Source organism: Camelus bactrianus, chromosome 16, assembly GCF_048773025.1.
Source record: "Camelus bactrianus isolate YW-2024 breed Bactrian camel chromosome 16, ASM4877302v1, whole genome shotgun sequence".
Taxonomy (NCBI): Eukaryota; Metazoa; Chordata; class Mammalia; order Artiodactyla; family Camelidae; genus Camelus; species Camelus bactrianus.
In genome coordinates, this window is record NC_133554.1 from 53,531,728 (window position 1) to 53,548,133 (window position 16,406).

At 55.1% G+C, this 16,406-nt stretch overlaps 1 protein-coding gene across 2 annotated transcripts in view; it reads right to left on the minus strand.

Moving 5' to 3' along the window:
- Positions 1-16,406, minus strand: part of SDK2 (sidekick cell adhesion molecule 2) — a 250,446-nt gene that overhangs the window by 77,682 nt on the left and 156,358 nt on the right. For both annotated transcript variants that reach the window (XM_074343607.1, XM_074343606.1), the window contains exons 5-11: positions 13,310-13,443; positions 6,374-6,485; positions 4,356-4,546; positions 4,130-4,213; positions 2,422-2,616; positions 1,779-1,895; positions 9-176 (exon numbers count right to left, since the gene is read on the minus strand). In XM_074343607.1, the coding sequence (XP_074199708.1) occupies positions 9-176; positions 1,779-1,895; positions 2,422-2,616; positions 4,130-4,213; positions 4,356-4,546; positions 6,374-6,485; positions 13,310-13,443 (1,001 nt within the window). The remainder of the gene's footprint in view (positions 1-8; positions 177-1,778; positions 1,896-2,421; positions 2,617-4,129; positions 4,214-4,355; positions 4,547-6,373; positions 6,486-13,309; positions 13,444-16,406) is intronic.

Sequence of the window (16,406 nt, forward strand, 5' to 3'; positions counted from 1 at the left end):
ACACTCACCCCACACGACCAAGTCGGCCGAGGCTTCATCGACCCCCCGAGAGTTGGTCGCCAAACAGGTGTAGGTGCCGGCGTCGGAGATGTGCGTGGGGCTGACGAGCAGGCTGCCGGATTCCAGGAGTGTGAAGCGGGGCAGCTGGACGGAGCCGCTGGCCAGGATGCGCTCCCCTGGGGGACACGGGGTGGGCTTAGGCTGCTGCCCCGGGGCCGCCCAGGCAGCCCTCCGGGCACCGGGACACTGCTCCATGCCCAGACTGCACTCCCACCCTTCCCCGGCCTTTCTGGGGCAGGGTGATCTCAGGCTGGCTCCCAGATTTAAAAAGGCTGGAAGGAGCTTGAGGGGCGGGAAGTTGGGGGTAAGGACCAGGATGGTTCCTGACTTGGTGATAGACACAAGGGCCCACGGTCACAGAGCGGGCGGCCAGAGCTGGGTCTCCCGATGTCTCTCCGCCCTCCACGCTGTCTGCCCTTCACCAGAGAAGGCCAGGACTGTCTCCTGAGCAGCCTGGCACAGCCCTCGGAGGCAGCTGGCACCTGGGCTGGGGGCGGGGGAGGGGACAGACGGCTCTGACAAGGTGGTGACGGGCATCTGCAGAAGGAAGGACGCTTCTAGAGTCACCTTCAGGGGAGTGGAGGAAAGTGACGGGTGGGAGCAGCAAGGAGTGGGGGTGGAGTGGAGGGAGACACATAGGGTGGGGGCAGCCCTAGTCGGGTGATCAGGACAGACCTCCCTCTGCAGTGGGACCTGGGGAGGCCCAGTGCTTGGAAAGAGAGAGGGGGGAAGGGGAGAGATGTGCCTTGTGCACGAGTGAGTCTGACAGTGCAAATTTTTGTGATTGTACCTATTTTAAAGAAAATCCCCCGCCTCGACAGAGGGGACTCTCCATGTGGAAGCTGTGGGTGAGCATGTCTGTGCACACGTGCGCAGGCGCGTTGAACGAGGGAGTGTGTTGCGTGGTTGTGTTTATTTCCGGGTCTGGCATGCGCCTGGGGGCGCCCTATGTTTGCTCCCCAAACATTGACTGAGCAACTACTATGGGTCCGCCTCTGTCCTAGGCCTTGGGGAGACAGCAGCGGACCAAACCGACAGCCCTGACTTGGTGGTGGGGGTTGAGGGGGCAGGGAATAAGCAAAATGAATACGCAGATGATTTTGTAGGTTAGCAGGTGGGAAGATAAAGCAGGGAGGGGCGGTGGAGAGGGCCTGGGGGCTGGGGGCTGGGTGAGTCTGGTGGAGAAGGTTCACCTGAGCAGAGGCTTGGGGGTGTCAGGGAGTGACTGCGTGTACAGATGTGTGTGTATGTCCACGGGAGGTTGTGAAGGTGAATGCACTACACAGAGTGGTGGAGAAGGCACACAGGGTCATGGTGGCTGGGCTGGGTGGACAGCTTGGAGTCTGGAGCCCTCTGAGCTGCCTGGGGAGGAGGTACAGACTCCTCCCTGTCTAACAACCACCACCGCGATATTGCATCAAACAGCTATTATCTGTGGAGTTCCCCGGTTTACAGATGGGGACCTTGAGGCTCAGCGTGAGTAAATAATTCGCCCAAGGTCACAGGTCTCACAAGAGGCAGAGCTGGGCCTTGAGCCCAGTCAGGCGTCATGTGGTACATCCCATGTTGTGAAAGAGCCCCTCTTGGGTTGTGCAGTGCACAACCTCCTCAACTGTACATGGGAAACCCAACCTGGCTGGTTTCCAGAACTAAGCTCTAGGACTGCCCTAGACTTTGTCCCATGGCCACACTATCCAAAGCAGATCAGCACCACCTACCTTTCTGCCAAGTGATGGCTGGCCGAGGCGCCCCCGAAGTCTCACAAGCCAGCACCACTGACATGCCATCGATCACTGTGCTGTCCAGGGGGCCCCTGGTGATGTTGGGGGCGATGCCTGCAAATGGAGACAGAGGGACCTCTTAGCCACATCCCAGGAGGACCCCCCCACAGTCAGAGGGCCAGGTCCTCGTCCTGCCCTGCCACTCCCGCTGGTGTGGGTCCCTCTGTAGGAAAGAATGCAGGTGTTCTGACAGGGCCCCAGCATCAGGAAGAAGCCCGGAAGGCCCACGAGGGCTCCCCTCACCCCCTGCTCCGTGAAAGGACCCAGGTGACACCCGTCCTGCCCAACCTTGCTTCTTAAGCCTCCATCTGGGGGAAATGGAGTGCCCCTGGGGGCAACTCACACCCTCCAGGTCAAGGTAGATGCGACTCATCCTTCATTAAACATGAAATCAAGCCTCTATTTTGTAAAAGAAAAAACAGTGCAGACTGCGGAAACAGTGGGGTCACAGGCTGGGCCACCTGGCTCTGAGGGACAGCCTTCTGGGATCCTGTCTCCACATCATGCAGAGGTCCCTGGCTCGGAGGAAAGTGCGTCCTGGGTGGGAGGGACTCGGGCCGGGCAGGAAAGGCCGACTCACTTGTGACGGCCAGGTAGGTGGAGGTCTGCACCTCGCCAGCCGCGTTGTGGGCGAAGCACTGGAACATGCCCGTGTCGTCGGGCACCAGCCCGCTGATCTGCAGGCCCCCGTCGCCGCGCTGCCGGAAGCGGCTCAGCCTCTCCACCTCCACCACGGCTGCGTCCTTGTACCAGGTGATGGAGGGTGGCGGCACCCCTGGGGGAGAGAAGCAGCGCCGTCAGCCGCCTCTGAGGGGCGCTCAGGCGGGGGCTGGGGCTGCAGGTCCTCGAGGCGGGGGTCCCTGCTGTGTCTTGGTTTCCAGACCCTTCTCAGAGGTGCCACTCCTGGTCTTGGGAGAGGAGGATGTTCTGAAAGTGGCAATTCTCAAATTCTTATATAGCAGGCGCTCCAAGAAAACTGACAAGATCCGGGGATTAGCTTAACTTGGATTTGCTGGATTGAACAAATGTTATATATAACATACATTTTTCTGCAACATTTAGCAGTCTTTTGTGCGGTCTGGGAACCTCCAACTGGATTTTCCTAAAGCCACGTGACCACAGAGCCCCGGCTTGACCCCTGGCCCTCCCCTCTCTCCCACTAGGTCTCTGCTCAAATGTGACTTCCCCAGAGAAGCAACCCAAACCCCACTCGAAAGACCACCCCATGGCTCTGTGCCCCCCAAGTCTGCTTGTAGTTTTCCTTCCTGGTCCCTTTCAACCCTGATATCCGATCACACCGTGTTTCGTTCACTCCAGGCGGCACATTTTTTCACGTTGTAACGTCTCTGAGATCAGGGCGTCTTACAATCGACAGCATGTCATAATTTAATTGGCAGCCTTTTTTCTTTCTTAGTGCCGCATAAAATAATGGGGCTCCTTACAACCCATGGCATTTCAGATGAAACGAAGTCAGGTATCTTTATTTGTTTATCGGTTTGTCTGCCTCCCTGGTGAGAACCTAAGTTCTGTCATAGCAGGGATTTTGCTGTTTGGTTCGTTCTGTGTCTCTCCAGCCCTGAGAATAATGTTGGCATGCGGTTAAGCCCTCCAAAAACGTTTGTTCCGTACGTGAATGGATTTCTGTCTTCCCCTTGTGTGATCTCGGAACGGGAGTCATTATCCCCTCCGCTGGACCCTCCTTCCTGCCAGGGCTGTATTTTCCTCCGTGCTCAACATTAGACCATCCCCTGTCCTGCGTGCTCTCCCCTGTCGTCCCATTGTCCCAGGCTTCACCCTGGTTTCGGGGTGCCTTTTAGCTCAGCTGAACCAGAAGGACGGAGGGTGAGGATGGGGAAAGTAGAAATTCTCCAGGAACTCTAACAAGGGAGGCTTAAGCAGAAATGGTGGGAGAGGCGAAGCAAAATGGCCCAGAAACCAGGCAGAGATGCACCCAAGTTCCAGCAGTTCTGACATTACGGTAATTTGGCATTGTCTACAACTCTCAAATTATGGGCCATTTGGGTCTGTCACCTATCCTGAAATTACGGTAATTTGGATTCATTTGTTACCCTCGAGTTATGGTAACACGGGGTTGATTTCCAGCCCCGAGATTACGGTAATTTGGCCTGTTTGTTTCCTGGGGTGTCTGCTTACAGCCAGACTGACTCTCTGCTCAGTGATCATGCCCGGAGAAGGAGATGGAATTTAGAAAAGTCCGTGTCAGGGACAGGAGAGGCTGAAGTTCTGGGAATACTTGCCCCCCTTCTCCATCCACGCCACCATGTTACCTTTGGCCCGACAGGGAACGTCCACCACTTTCTCCATCTCCGCAGTGATGTGTCTCTCTGGCTCCTTGACAAACTGGGGTGGCTCTGCAGGAGGAAGGAAGGGCCAGGGGAGGGGATCAGAGCCATGCTCCTGTTGATATAGCCACTGTCAGGGTACCCCTTACGTAGGCTGCAGCCATGCTGTCCCTACCCTTGCGGGAACCACAGCTGCCCCAGCCCGTCTCACCCAGCACAGACAGGTAGGCTCCACGGACAACAGAGGGGACGCTGCTGCTGCGCAGGACGGCCTCACACTCGTAGTAGCCGGCGTCGCTGCCCGTGGGGTTGGGGATGGTGAGCCGGCGGTTGTAGTCACTGATGCCGCCTGACAGCAGTGCCCCATCCTTCCTCCAAATGATGTGCAGCTTGATCAGAGGCCTGCAGGGGTGAGGGAGGCAGGCATTCAGCCACAGGGACTTCCAGAGGCCCCAGAAGCAGGGCAGGGCGTGGTGAGGAGTTTTGCCCGGGCCCCTGACACTTTAGAGGTGCAAGTAGTCAGGCTAGTCCTTTAGTGCTTTGGGCCTCAGTTTCCTTGTCTGTAAAATGGGGGCAACTGTGCCCACCCGGGGGTTGTGGTGAGGGTGGGTGTATTCACGCCGGGGGAGTCCTTGGGACAGGACCCAGCCCCAGTGGTAACTCATGTCCCAGGACTCCCGAGAGCAGGAAGCAGCCTTGTCCAGCATCTCTCTGCTCTGCTCTTCTCCGTGCGTGCCCCATCCAGATGTAAATCAGGGGATAGAAAGTGTTAACAGTGAGGAGAAACTTGAGAGAATTGTTTCTCCACAAGGAGACACTGAGAGCAACAGCCAAAGCTTGGAGATGGGGAAACAGAGGCAGACGGGTCCCCACCCCCAGCTTCGAGAGAGGGGTGAGGGTGCGAGTTGGCCCCTTTCCCTCATCACTGACCCTGACACCCCAGGGACCCCAGGATTGGGTCTGCCCGGCTCTCTTGTCTAGGCCCCTGGTGGATTCCCAAGGGCGGATCTGCCCGAGTGGGGTCCATGCTAGTTCCATGGGGGTCCCCTGAAACAGGGGTTCCGTGATTGGGTGAGTCTGGGCAACCTGGTGCGAACGTTAGGTCTTCTTTATGCCCCTTTGAAAACGTGTTTTATTTATTATTTTATTTTCGTGGGCGTGAGGGAAGTAATGAGGTTTATTTATTTTTAGAGGAGGTGCTGGGGATTGAACCCAGGACCTCCTGCATGCCAAGCATGCACTCCACCACTTGAGCTATGCCCTCCCCCTTCTCTGTGCCCTTAATGTGCTCTGCTGCATCCTGGTGGCCTTTCCCATCCTGGTGAGAGACTCAGGTTCTGAGAAGTGCACCTTTAAAAATGCTGCTACAGGGACATGGTCCCCGGGAATCTTCAGCTGGAGGTGACCTCGGGGTCACTGGTCTCACTACCCACCCGATCACGTCGGATCATCTCTCGGGAGCACTTCAGAGGTGTCGGGTCAGGCCAGGCTCAGCATCCTACCTAACATGTCTCACCACTGAGGCAGGTCCTAGATTATTCTCATTTACAGCTGAGGACGCTGAGGCCCAGAGCACAGCAGTGAGCATAGGCCTCGTGCTATCGGCCAGCTGGGTGACCTTGGGTAGGTTGCTTGCCCTCTCTGGGCTTCAGGGTAGTGACACCTATGCTGGGTATTTATTGGGAGAAAGCAGGTTTTGTGGGAGGGCACTTAGTACAGTGTCCACACATGATAAAGTGCAGTAATTATTTAGTTGTTTCTTGTGTGAGAGAAGTGAGGGTTGTAAACGGCTCAGAAGGGGCCACATTGGCACCTGACCCCAGGTCTGCCCTCCTGCAAGTCCATCACGTGAACTGTCTCCCCGGGCCACCTCTCTCTTGCCCACGTCTCTGTGCAAGGAGGGCAGTGCTGATGGAGGCAACTGGCCCCTCTCCAGGCTGCTCTGAATGTGGGAGTCAGCAGATCCCCCACCTGCCCCAAATATCCTGGGCTGAGATTTGATGCCTTGTAACTTCCATTCGAAGTTGGTCCCTCCTCTTGGGACACAGAGAACGAGCCAGCCCTGCCTGCCTCCCTCTGACAGTTGCTACCTGCCCACCCATCACCCCTCCTCCAGTCTAAACACCCCATCGTCTTTCACGGGTCCTCACGGGGTATTCCTGCACCTTTCTGAGTTCCGACTGGTCTCCTCAGAGCCGAGTTAGAGTGGGCAGGGGAGGCACTACCCACCTGGCGTTGGCCACACACTCCATGGTCACCTCCGAGGTCCCAGCCACCACGCTGGTGTTCTTGGGAGGGATGATGATGGTTGGAGCGATGGGGTCTGCAGGGCCCCCTACGTCTGGGGAAAGGACGGGCATTAGCTGGGAACAGAGGTCGGAAATCCCATCTGTGCCCCTGCCCCACTGGAGGCTGATGCCACAGGGGGCCTTTGTCTCATGGAAGGGGCAGGTGGCCGTGGGGCAACTGTCCAAGTCGCCCCAGAGCCGAACCTCCAGGCCCTGACCCTAGGGACCCTCCCACCTCTCCTCCTCCTTTGCTGATGTGTCTCCACACAGTGTCCAGGGAGAGCCCACCGGAGACCTCAAGGCCTCCCCAGCTCCTCCTGTAACACAGCCATGTCCTCCTCCACATCCCTGTGTCCTGGTTTTTTGCCTTCAAAGTCCTTCCTTCCACCTGCATGTATCCTGTTGCCTTACTCCTTCATTTTCCACCTCTTCCACCAGAACACAAACTCCTATATTGGGTTAAACAGTGTCTCGCAAATTCATGTCCATTACAGCTGTGAATGTCACCTTATTTGGAAATAAGAGCTTTGCAAGTGTAATCAAGTTAAGATGAATTCCTACTGCATGCAGGTGGGTGCAAAGTCCAACATGATGTGTCCTTATAAGAAGATGGAAATGTAGACACAGACACGGGGGGAGAAGGCCAGGTGAAGACGGAGGCAGAGACTGGAGTAATGAATTACAAGTAAGGGACACCAGGGATTGCCAGCCACCACCAGAGGCTCAGAGAGGCAGGAAAGGACCCTCCCCTAGAGCCATCAGAGAGAGCGTGGGCCTGCTGACACCTTGAATTCAGAATTCTGGCCTCCAGAGCTGTGGGAGAATAAATTTTGGTTTGCGGTCCTTTGTTAAGGCAATCTTGGGAAATGAATATACTCCCTGAGGCAGGAGCCTCTTTTGTCTTTGCTTTGGACTGAATTCTGTCCCCTTCCCACCCCTCCCCCCACATTCACCAACTGAAGCCTTAACTCCTGGGTTCTCTGGGATGGGGTCTTTAAGAGGTAAGTGGGTTCACTGAGGTCCTAAGGGTGGGGCCCTAATCCAACAGGGTTAGCGCCCTGATAAGATGAGGACGAGGCCTCAGCACTGTCTCTCTGCCACGTGAGGACACAGCAAGGCGGTAGCCGTCTGCAAGCCAGGAAGAGAGCCTTGGGCCCAAACCACCCATGCTAGTATCTTGCTCTCGGACTTCCAGAACTGTGAGAAGTAAATGTCCGTGTTTAAGCCCCACAGTCCGTGGGGTTCTGTTACAGCAGCTCGCGCTAAGAAAGTTCTGCCCACCTCGACCTCTCCAGCACAAACACCGTATCACAGGGCACACAGTTGGTGCCCAAAGACATCTGTTAGGTGGACCAGCACACTGGGACTACAGCTGTCATTGTGTAATGATTAAAATGAAAGAGAACTTATCAGGATTTGGTTTCACTAAAACAAGATGATATCCCTAACTCTCCTAAAAGAGGCAGGAGTGTTGCCTTTTCTGTTTTTTAAGTTCTCTAAGGAGCGGCCGGGTTCTTAGCTTTGCCCGATATTGGCAGAAACTCCAACAATCTCTGTACACCTGCTCCACGGCTCCCGAAAATACAACCACAAGGACTTTTGCTCTCACGACAAATCCATCCAGTTGGCCCCTTTCCAGGAGGCTCCGTAGGTGGCGGGCCACGACGGCGCGCTCGGCCCCGGGGCAGCCGCGAGAGGACGTCCTTTATGGGGAAGTCACGCAGAGCCCCGCTGCTGCCCCCTGGTTCCCGCCGGGCCTCCAGGCCTCGCTGGAAAAGGCCCAGGTCGAACGGGAATACAATGTAAAAAATAAAGTAAAATGAAGGGGGGAAGAAAGGAAGCATATAAAGCAAAATAATTGCAACAATATAAAAGCCTCATGTAGGCGGCCGTGAAGAGCGATCGGATTGAAAGCTGCTGATATGGCTGAACCCATAAAAGTGTGCTCCGCGTGGTTTATGACATGCCGGGGTGCGTAGGTACCACGGCCCAGATTAATGGGACACGAGGAGGAGACAGACAGTTAGAGCCCCACGGTGTAGCCGGGTAAACAGAGCCCTCGGAGTTTAAAAATATGAGGGCTGTCCCTGGGGCTCGGGGCTGGCTTGTTGGCTTTGGGAGGGGTGGAGGGGAGACTGCCACCCATCAAGGACCATGGGGTCCTGCCCAGGTCCAGGTGGCAGCTTTCGGGGCTCGAGGGGAGGGGCCCCGGCCACAGTCTGAGGGTCAGGAAGAGCTGATTCAAATCCTGGCTCTGCCCCAGGCGTCCTGGGTGTGACTCTCGCTGGTCACTTCATCCCCCCGAGTCTCAGTTTTCTCAGCAGCAAAATAGGGATAAAAATCACTGCTTCTCAGGGTTGTGTGGGTTCGGCCCCTGACTCGACGAGTCTTTTTGGGACAAGGGCTCAGTACCTGCTGGGCTGCATGCCAGGCACCAGAAAGACCCTACCAAGTGAGATGGGCAGGGGACGTCCTCACGGTGTGCACAGTGTGGGAGGCAGTCAGATACCCAGCTTAGATGTGTAGCAGATTAAAGACGCATGTGACAGGTGCTTGGAAGGAGGTCCTGGTGGGGGCGGCTAAGATGCTCTGGGATGAGAGCAGAGTGCCCAGCACATAGTAGGTGCTCAGAGCAGAGTACCTGGCACACAGTAGGTGCTCAATAGATGACAGTCCCTCCTTGGGGATCTGCCTGCCTGTGCTGTACGGGGAGGGGCATCCTTGCTTCTTCCCCCAACCCTCGACCTGCCGTGGACCAAGTCATGGACCCAGAGGTACCAGGAGGTGAAGTCACAGACACTCCGGGGCCTCCTGATGGAGGGACAGAGGACACACGTGCTACAGGAGATGAGGCAGAGCCTCAGTGCTCCCTGGGGACTCAGGAGATGGGGGAACGTGAGTGGAACGCAGAGAAGCTGGAAGGAAGAGCATTCCAGAAAAGGAGCACTGTGTGAGTGAGGGAGAGACAAACGAGAGGAGCTGGAGATAAATGTGGGTGCTGCGCTGGGTGGCCCTCAGAGCACAGGGCGGGGTGCGGGGGACAGCCACAGAGCAGATGTGGCAGAGCCTGGCCCACCTGCTGCCCCTTCCCCACCCCACTTTCCTTGGCCTCTAGGAGAGAGTGCGGACTGGTTACAGAGCTTTTCCTGGCTGAGCCCAGATGTGTCCTCAGAATCCTTCTTGACACAGTGCCAACAATGGACCAGAGCTGGTGTATGAGATGAAACCCACTTCCAACCCTGCTAGGGGGAGAAGAGGCAGATTTGATTGGGAGAGGTTAGATCAGAGGCAGATCGCTAAGAATTTACAGGCTGGACAGTGGGCTGGAAGTTGGCCCGGGGTGGGTGCCTGGTAATGGAGAGGTTGACAGATGGGATTGGGAGGCAGAGGCCAGGAGGGTGGTGAGGAGTATGTTTGGATGGTTTCTGGAGAGTTGAAGCAAGCAGACAACAGGGTGCCTCTCAGTGGATGGCAGCCGAAAGGAAGGTTTGTTTCCTCCCGAGACATTAATAGGGTGAGTTTTGCAGCCAGGGAAACCTGGTCCCATTCTCCAGCTTGTGCATCATTAGCGAATGTCAGTAGGAAGCAAACTGCTTCACCTCTTTGGCCTCTGCTCCCTCACCTGTAACTTGTGGATAGTAAGGACGGCCTGCATCCAGGGACCACTGTAACCACGGAGCTTAGCGCACAGGGGCGATGGAAGCAGGCTCTCGGTGTGATGTGAAGGCAGAGAGAGCAGCTTGGGGGGGACTGGGGTGTCACAGACCCACCCTCAGCAGGCACACCTTACTGACAGGTGCTCTCTGCTGGGGAAGATTGTGCGGACCCCTGGTCTCTGGCGAGGGTGAGGGGGACAGCCTGGCCCTGCTCAGGCACGGGATGCAGGATGCCTGTGTCGTTCGACCCATGATCTGGGCCGTGGGATGAATTGGGTCCCCAAAGTCTAGCAGGAACATCACATACAAACCAGAGCAAGGAGGACGGGCATCTTACATGTGAGCTCGTGACGTGGACGGGGCCTGGGGCGAGAGGAAGACTAGGGACCTCCCCACAGGGGCAAAGTTGGGTCCTGCTGCCCCAGGACGATTCTTTTTTTTTTTTTTTTTTTTTTTTGGTGGGGGGAGGTAATTAGGTTTGTTTATTATCTATTTTTATTGGGGATTGAACCCAGGGCCTCATGCATGCTAAGCATATGCTCTACCACTTGAGCTACACCCTCCCCCACCCAGAGCGATTCTGGTAACAGGCAAATGTGATCCATTCTCCCCAAGTCACCTCACTGAATCACCCCAGCCACGCTTTGCCACAGGCACCACCTTACAGATGAGGAAACCGTGGCTCAGAGACCACGTGACTGGGTGGCGGGGCAGGCTTCCGGCCACCCACGAGCCCAGGGCTGACCTGCCCCATCCAACCTGGGGGGCTCGAGAAGCGCAGGTGGCTACGAGCTCTTGCAGTGTGACTGGTGTCCCTTTGATTTAATGGGATTAAACTTCACCTAATTTACATTTAATTAAAAGCAGCTCCCCAAACCAGTTATTCGAACACTTGTAAGGATGTGTGGGACCACTTGGGCAGAGCACTCTACCTTTCCAGCTGTATATTTTTTGAAATCTAAATACAGATCATATATTTCAGATGAAAATCCAGCATCCAAATTGAGACGTGGTTTAAGTGTAAAATATACCAGGATTTTGAAGACTTAATATTAAAAAAAAAAAGAACCCAGTGTAAAAGTATCTCAATATTTTCTATATGGATTGTATGTTAAACTGGTAACATTTTGGATATGTTGGGTTAAACGAAATATAATAAAATTAATTTCGCCGATTTCTTCTTCCGTCTTAAAAAGTGAGGCTGTTGGCAAATTTTAAATTACTTACGTGGTTCACATTATAATTCTATTGGACGGTGCACCTCTGATCCCTGGTTGTGGGACCACCACCACAGGTATGAACTTCTCAAGAGCTGGGACAGTTTCTGAGGTCACCTGGGTGACACCTGGGTAGGGGGCAACTCTGGGGGACACTGGCCTTTGCTCTCTTCTTCTCTGTTTCTGAAGAGCATGGGCGTCCCCTGAGGGCTGCTAAGAAGCTGAGCTGCTGAGAGCAGAGGAAGGATGAAGGGGTGACAGGGGGAGCAGAGGGAGAGGTGAGGCTTGGGCGAGACGGATGAGGGGAGACGGAGCTGGGGTGGGCGAAGTGGCAACAGCTCCGAGCAGACTGGCTGGCACACAGGCAGGGAGGCAGCTGGGGGATTTGTGTCAGCGACAGGAACAGGGATTTGAAGTGCAGTCACTCGTGGGAGGAGAAATTAGCCGAAAATCAGCTGATTCTGCTCTCAGTCGGTACAGGTCACCACGTGAGAGCAGGAGGTTAGGGGTGATGGGATGGGAGAAACAGACAACTGAGGGAGGCTTGGGCAGACATGGGGGCCAGAGGGACCCTGCCCGCCTCCCTGGGACCAGCCGGGGGCTTGGGGGGTTGAGATGAAGCAGACAGTGAAGACCCCCACAGTCGGCCAGGAGGAGGCTGCAGGCCGGGGGAGGAGCACGGTAGGAGGCTCCAGCCTCTGTCTCAGGGCCAACTGAGTCACCCAGGAAGGTGCCTGGCCTTGACTTGGACGGTGAGCAGGCCTCTCACCAAATGACTCGATTGCATTAGACTCCGGGGAGTTCTGATTGCTGGAAAATACGTGTGGAAAAATATCCCCCTCTGATGGTTAAATTCCTTTTCCCATAGAAACAGCAGCCCCAGGTCAGGGGCTGGGGGCAGGCTGCTGGGACTAGACTGAGACCCTGGCCCAGGTCAATAACAGAGGTCACACTTGTGACTTTGATGGGTCAGTTTCCCAAATGAAACTCTGCCCCCTGCACCTAGAGAGAGGCCTCTAGGCAGATGGGACCCTGGTGTGGGGACAGGAAGTCACTGTGGGAATGGGGAGGGGTTCTGCTGCTGCTCAGAAGGCCCAGGAACGGCGTGGTCAGGGTTGGGGAATGTTCTGGGTTTTCTGGGCCCTGGATGACAGAGGCTGTAATCAGAGGAAGGACACGGGAAGGTCCCAGGCTGGCCGGCACCCTCATCTTGCAACTGGCGGGTGCGTCCCAGCCAGACCATGGATGATGAATGAGACTGGCTTTGGGAGCAGCAGCTGTACAGATGTGGAGAGACGTGAACATCTGGCTCCCCCAGCCTGCATGGTTGCTCGGCTGCTGCGGGAAGCTCTGGCCTCTGGTCCCAGGGCTCTGTGATTCCCCCTGCCCACCTCTCTATCCCAGGGGTGGAGCGTGGCTGGAGGGGGCTGGTCTGGCCGGGGAGAACCACCCTGACCCCAGCATTTCCATCACTGATCAGAAACCTGCCTTCAGTCCTGGCTGGACAAAGGAAACTCAAGGAGTCACTCTTTTAATTTGCTACCCTCTGTGCTCTGCCACTGGGGAGGGCTTTGCCTCTCTCTTCCAGGGTGCTGGGCAGACTTTGGGGATGGGCAGAGGGGAAATTTTAGGTGGAAGAGCCTGGGCAGAGAGCCTGAGCTCCCATCAGGGAGGATGGCTTGGTTCCAAGTCAAAGTGGTGCTTTTCATGTGCTGGTTGGGTAGAAGCACTTACTGTATGTCTTTAAAAACGAGCTTCCATCTCCTGGTGGGCTCTCCCCGGCAACACCTGGGCCCCAGGGGTGGTTGTAATCCTCTGCGCACACACTTTCTCCTGCATTCCAGCTGGGTCGCCTCCTCCTCCTGCTCCTCCCTGCCCTCCCCCAGCCTCCCCCAGCATCCCCCTTCCACTGCCATTCCATCTTCCCAATGACCCCCAGGAGCCCCATTCCCAAGATTTAATGGCGTGTTCCGACATCGGTCCCAGGCCCCGCCGCTTACTTACTCTCCACGGCGAGAGTGATGGGCTGGCTGGTCTTGTTATCCCCGTTCTTGTCATTAACAGCCTGCACGTAGTAGCGGCCTGCATCGGGAGCCACCGTGGACAGGATGACAAGGGTGTTCTCCAGGGTGATGGCTCTGGAAAGAGGAAAAGGATTCCTCTGACAGGGCTGAGGGGCTCTGAGGATCCGAGGATGGGAGAAGGGAGCCAGAAGCCCTCCTCCAGTCCCCCTCCCAGAACCACTCACTGCCTGCCTGAACTCCAGCCACGTGTGGTTTGCAGAGAATCCCAAACACGCTGTCAGTGCTGGGGATCAGACCCCAATACAGCACATGCCCAGGGCTCTGAGAACATCCTGGTGACTCCTCCCTGCCCCCACCCCAGGCCTGGGCTAGGGGCCAGAGCTCCTTCGGAATTCTACCCTTTCCCGGCATCACAGCACTGATGGCTGTGTTGGGTCATCTCTGCACCTTGAGTGTCCAGAACTAAAGAAACTCATTCACTGGAATGAATGAATGAATGAATGGATGGATGGATGGATGATCTACTTAGGAATCAGCAGGACCAGTCCAAAATCAGTGCCTTAACCTAATCCTGAATCTGCTTAGGTCAAAGGCCCCAGGTTGCCTGTAACAGACTTCTGGGCTTCACATCTACCCCCAGTCTCCTCTTAGGGTATCAGTTCCTTCTGTCCAAAGCTCATCAGTGAGTGGGACCATCTGGCTGGGTGAGAGGGGAAAAGGCCGCCAGGCAGCGGGGTGTAGACATGGGCTGTTGGCTCCCAGTCTGGCTCCCACTGCAGGAAGCCAGGGACCCCATGTGATGTGGATGCCAGAGCACTGGCCCCGCCAGCTCTGCCGGCACCTCCTTTCACCCATTCTCCTGATGACAAACAAAACCATTAGTTTGTCAAGTCTATCTCCGGATTTTAATGGGATGTGCCCGAGACGGCTGTTAAACATCTTTAATGACAGTTTAACAAGGACCAATCCAGTTGAATTCTTTTCAAATTTTCCCATTAGATGAATGTTACAGAGCTTTAAACAGGCTCTCAAATAAACATTCCCCACTGATGCCTCTCCAGCCCAGTCCCTCTCAGCCAGGCTGTGCCGGGGCGCCCCCTTCTTCTGGTTTTGCGGGTTCGAATGCTGAATCTCACACTGTCTGCTGAGCCCCAGGAAGTAGGAAGACGAAGCTCTCCTGCCCCAATTCTTGGGAACCTTAATGATGTCTTTCTTTTCCCCCCGGAGAGCTCTTTAACCTCCAGCTAATGATGTGATAGGAGCTGGGACAGAGCCAGGCTTAAATATCTTAAAAGCGACACAATGGGACAGAGGTGTGCCCATCTCTCCACGTGGGAATCTCCTGCAGGGACTGGCCTCCTGGTCCTTTGGTGTAGCTTGTGGTGGTGGGCGAGGGCTGGGGAAAGGGAGGCTGGGCTGTGGCCAGGGCAGGGGGCAGCTCCATACTGGAGCTCTGGCCTCACCTCTAGGGGGTACGCAGCTTCATCCTTGCTGGGCCTCAGTCTCCTCATCTGTGTAAGAGGTGTAAGCAGATGCATGGGAAGATCCCACCCAGCCCTGAGGCCGAGGGATTCTGACTCCTGTTAGTCCTCATGTCTCCTGAGGCTGTCCCCTCCCTCTCACTCAGCCTTCTCCTGGCATCCGGGCCAAGGTCAGGGCTAATCTAATGAGCTGCAGTGCACAGGGACCCCTTGGGTTCCAGCTGCCCCAGCCACTGCGCTGGTGCTGTAGGAGCAGATTGAATGAAGTCTTTGGCAGGTGCGCGCACCGGACTTGGCTGAACCCACCCTCCAGTTCACTCGCCTGTCCTGAATCCTTACTTTCTGCCTCCAGAGCGGAGGACTCCCACCTCTGATTTCTTCTCTCTTTGACCAGGAAGGCTCTCCCCACCCCTTTCTCTCCTTTGCCTATTTTGTCTATATTCTGATTTATCCTTCTAAGTCACTGGTTCTCAATCAGAAGTGGCTTCTATTTACCATAACCAAGACATGGAAGCAACCTAAATGTCCATTGACAGATGACTGGATAAAGAAGTGATATATATATACAATGGACTACTACTCAGCCATAAAAAAGAATAAAATAATGACATTTGCAGCAACGTGGATGGACCTGGAGATCGTTGTACTAAGTGAAGCCAGTCAGAAGGATAAATATCACATGCTATCACTTATATGTGGAATCAGGGGAAAAAAAAGGACACAAAGGAACTTACTTACAAAACAGAGACAGACTCACAGACATAGAAAACATACTTATGGTTACCAGGGAAGAGGGAGTTCAGGATTTGCAGATCCCAACTACTATATATAAAATAAACAAGGTCCTACTGTATAGCCCAGGGAACTATATTCAATACCTTATAATGGCCTATAATGAAAAAGAATGAAAAGAAAATATATGTATAAATGAATCACTATGCTGTACACCAGAAATTAACACAATGTACATTGATTATACTTCAAAATTTTAAAAATTAAAGAAACAAGTTTAAAAAAAAAAGAAGTGGCTTCACCTTCCAGGGGACATCTGGCAAAGTCTGGACGAGTTCTGGTTATCCCAGCTGTGGGGCTGTGACTAGCGACTAGTGGGGAGAGGTCAGGGATCCTGCTAACTGTCCCACAGTGCACTGGACAGCCTGCACAATGAAGATGTGCTGGGTTCACAGTGTGGACTGTGCCGTTGTTGGCAACCTGTCCAGGGGGGATGGCATGCCCAGGTGGCAGAGATGCTCACTGTCCACCTCTGGTGCAGGCTTCACTTCCACAGAGAAACGAAGCTGCTGGGAAGCCAGGGGCCACCCTTGCCATCCGGCCCTGCATCCAGGCTGAGTGAGTGGGCTATGGAGTGGGGGGTACCACTTCTGGGCTGGGACCAGCAAGGCCACTGGAAGCCTAGTGTGGTGGAGGGTGTCCCCCATTCCTTGCCCGTGGAGGGATTTTAAATTGGCAAGAAATAAACTTCTCTGGCACTAAGTCCCTGGAATTTGGCAGCCTGTCCGTTACGTAGCGAGCATGGCCTTGACTGGCACTAGAGGAAAGCACTCTGGTCCGGGACTTCCAGGACCTGGGTTTGAG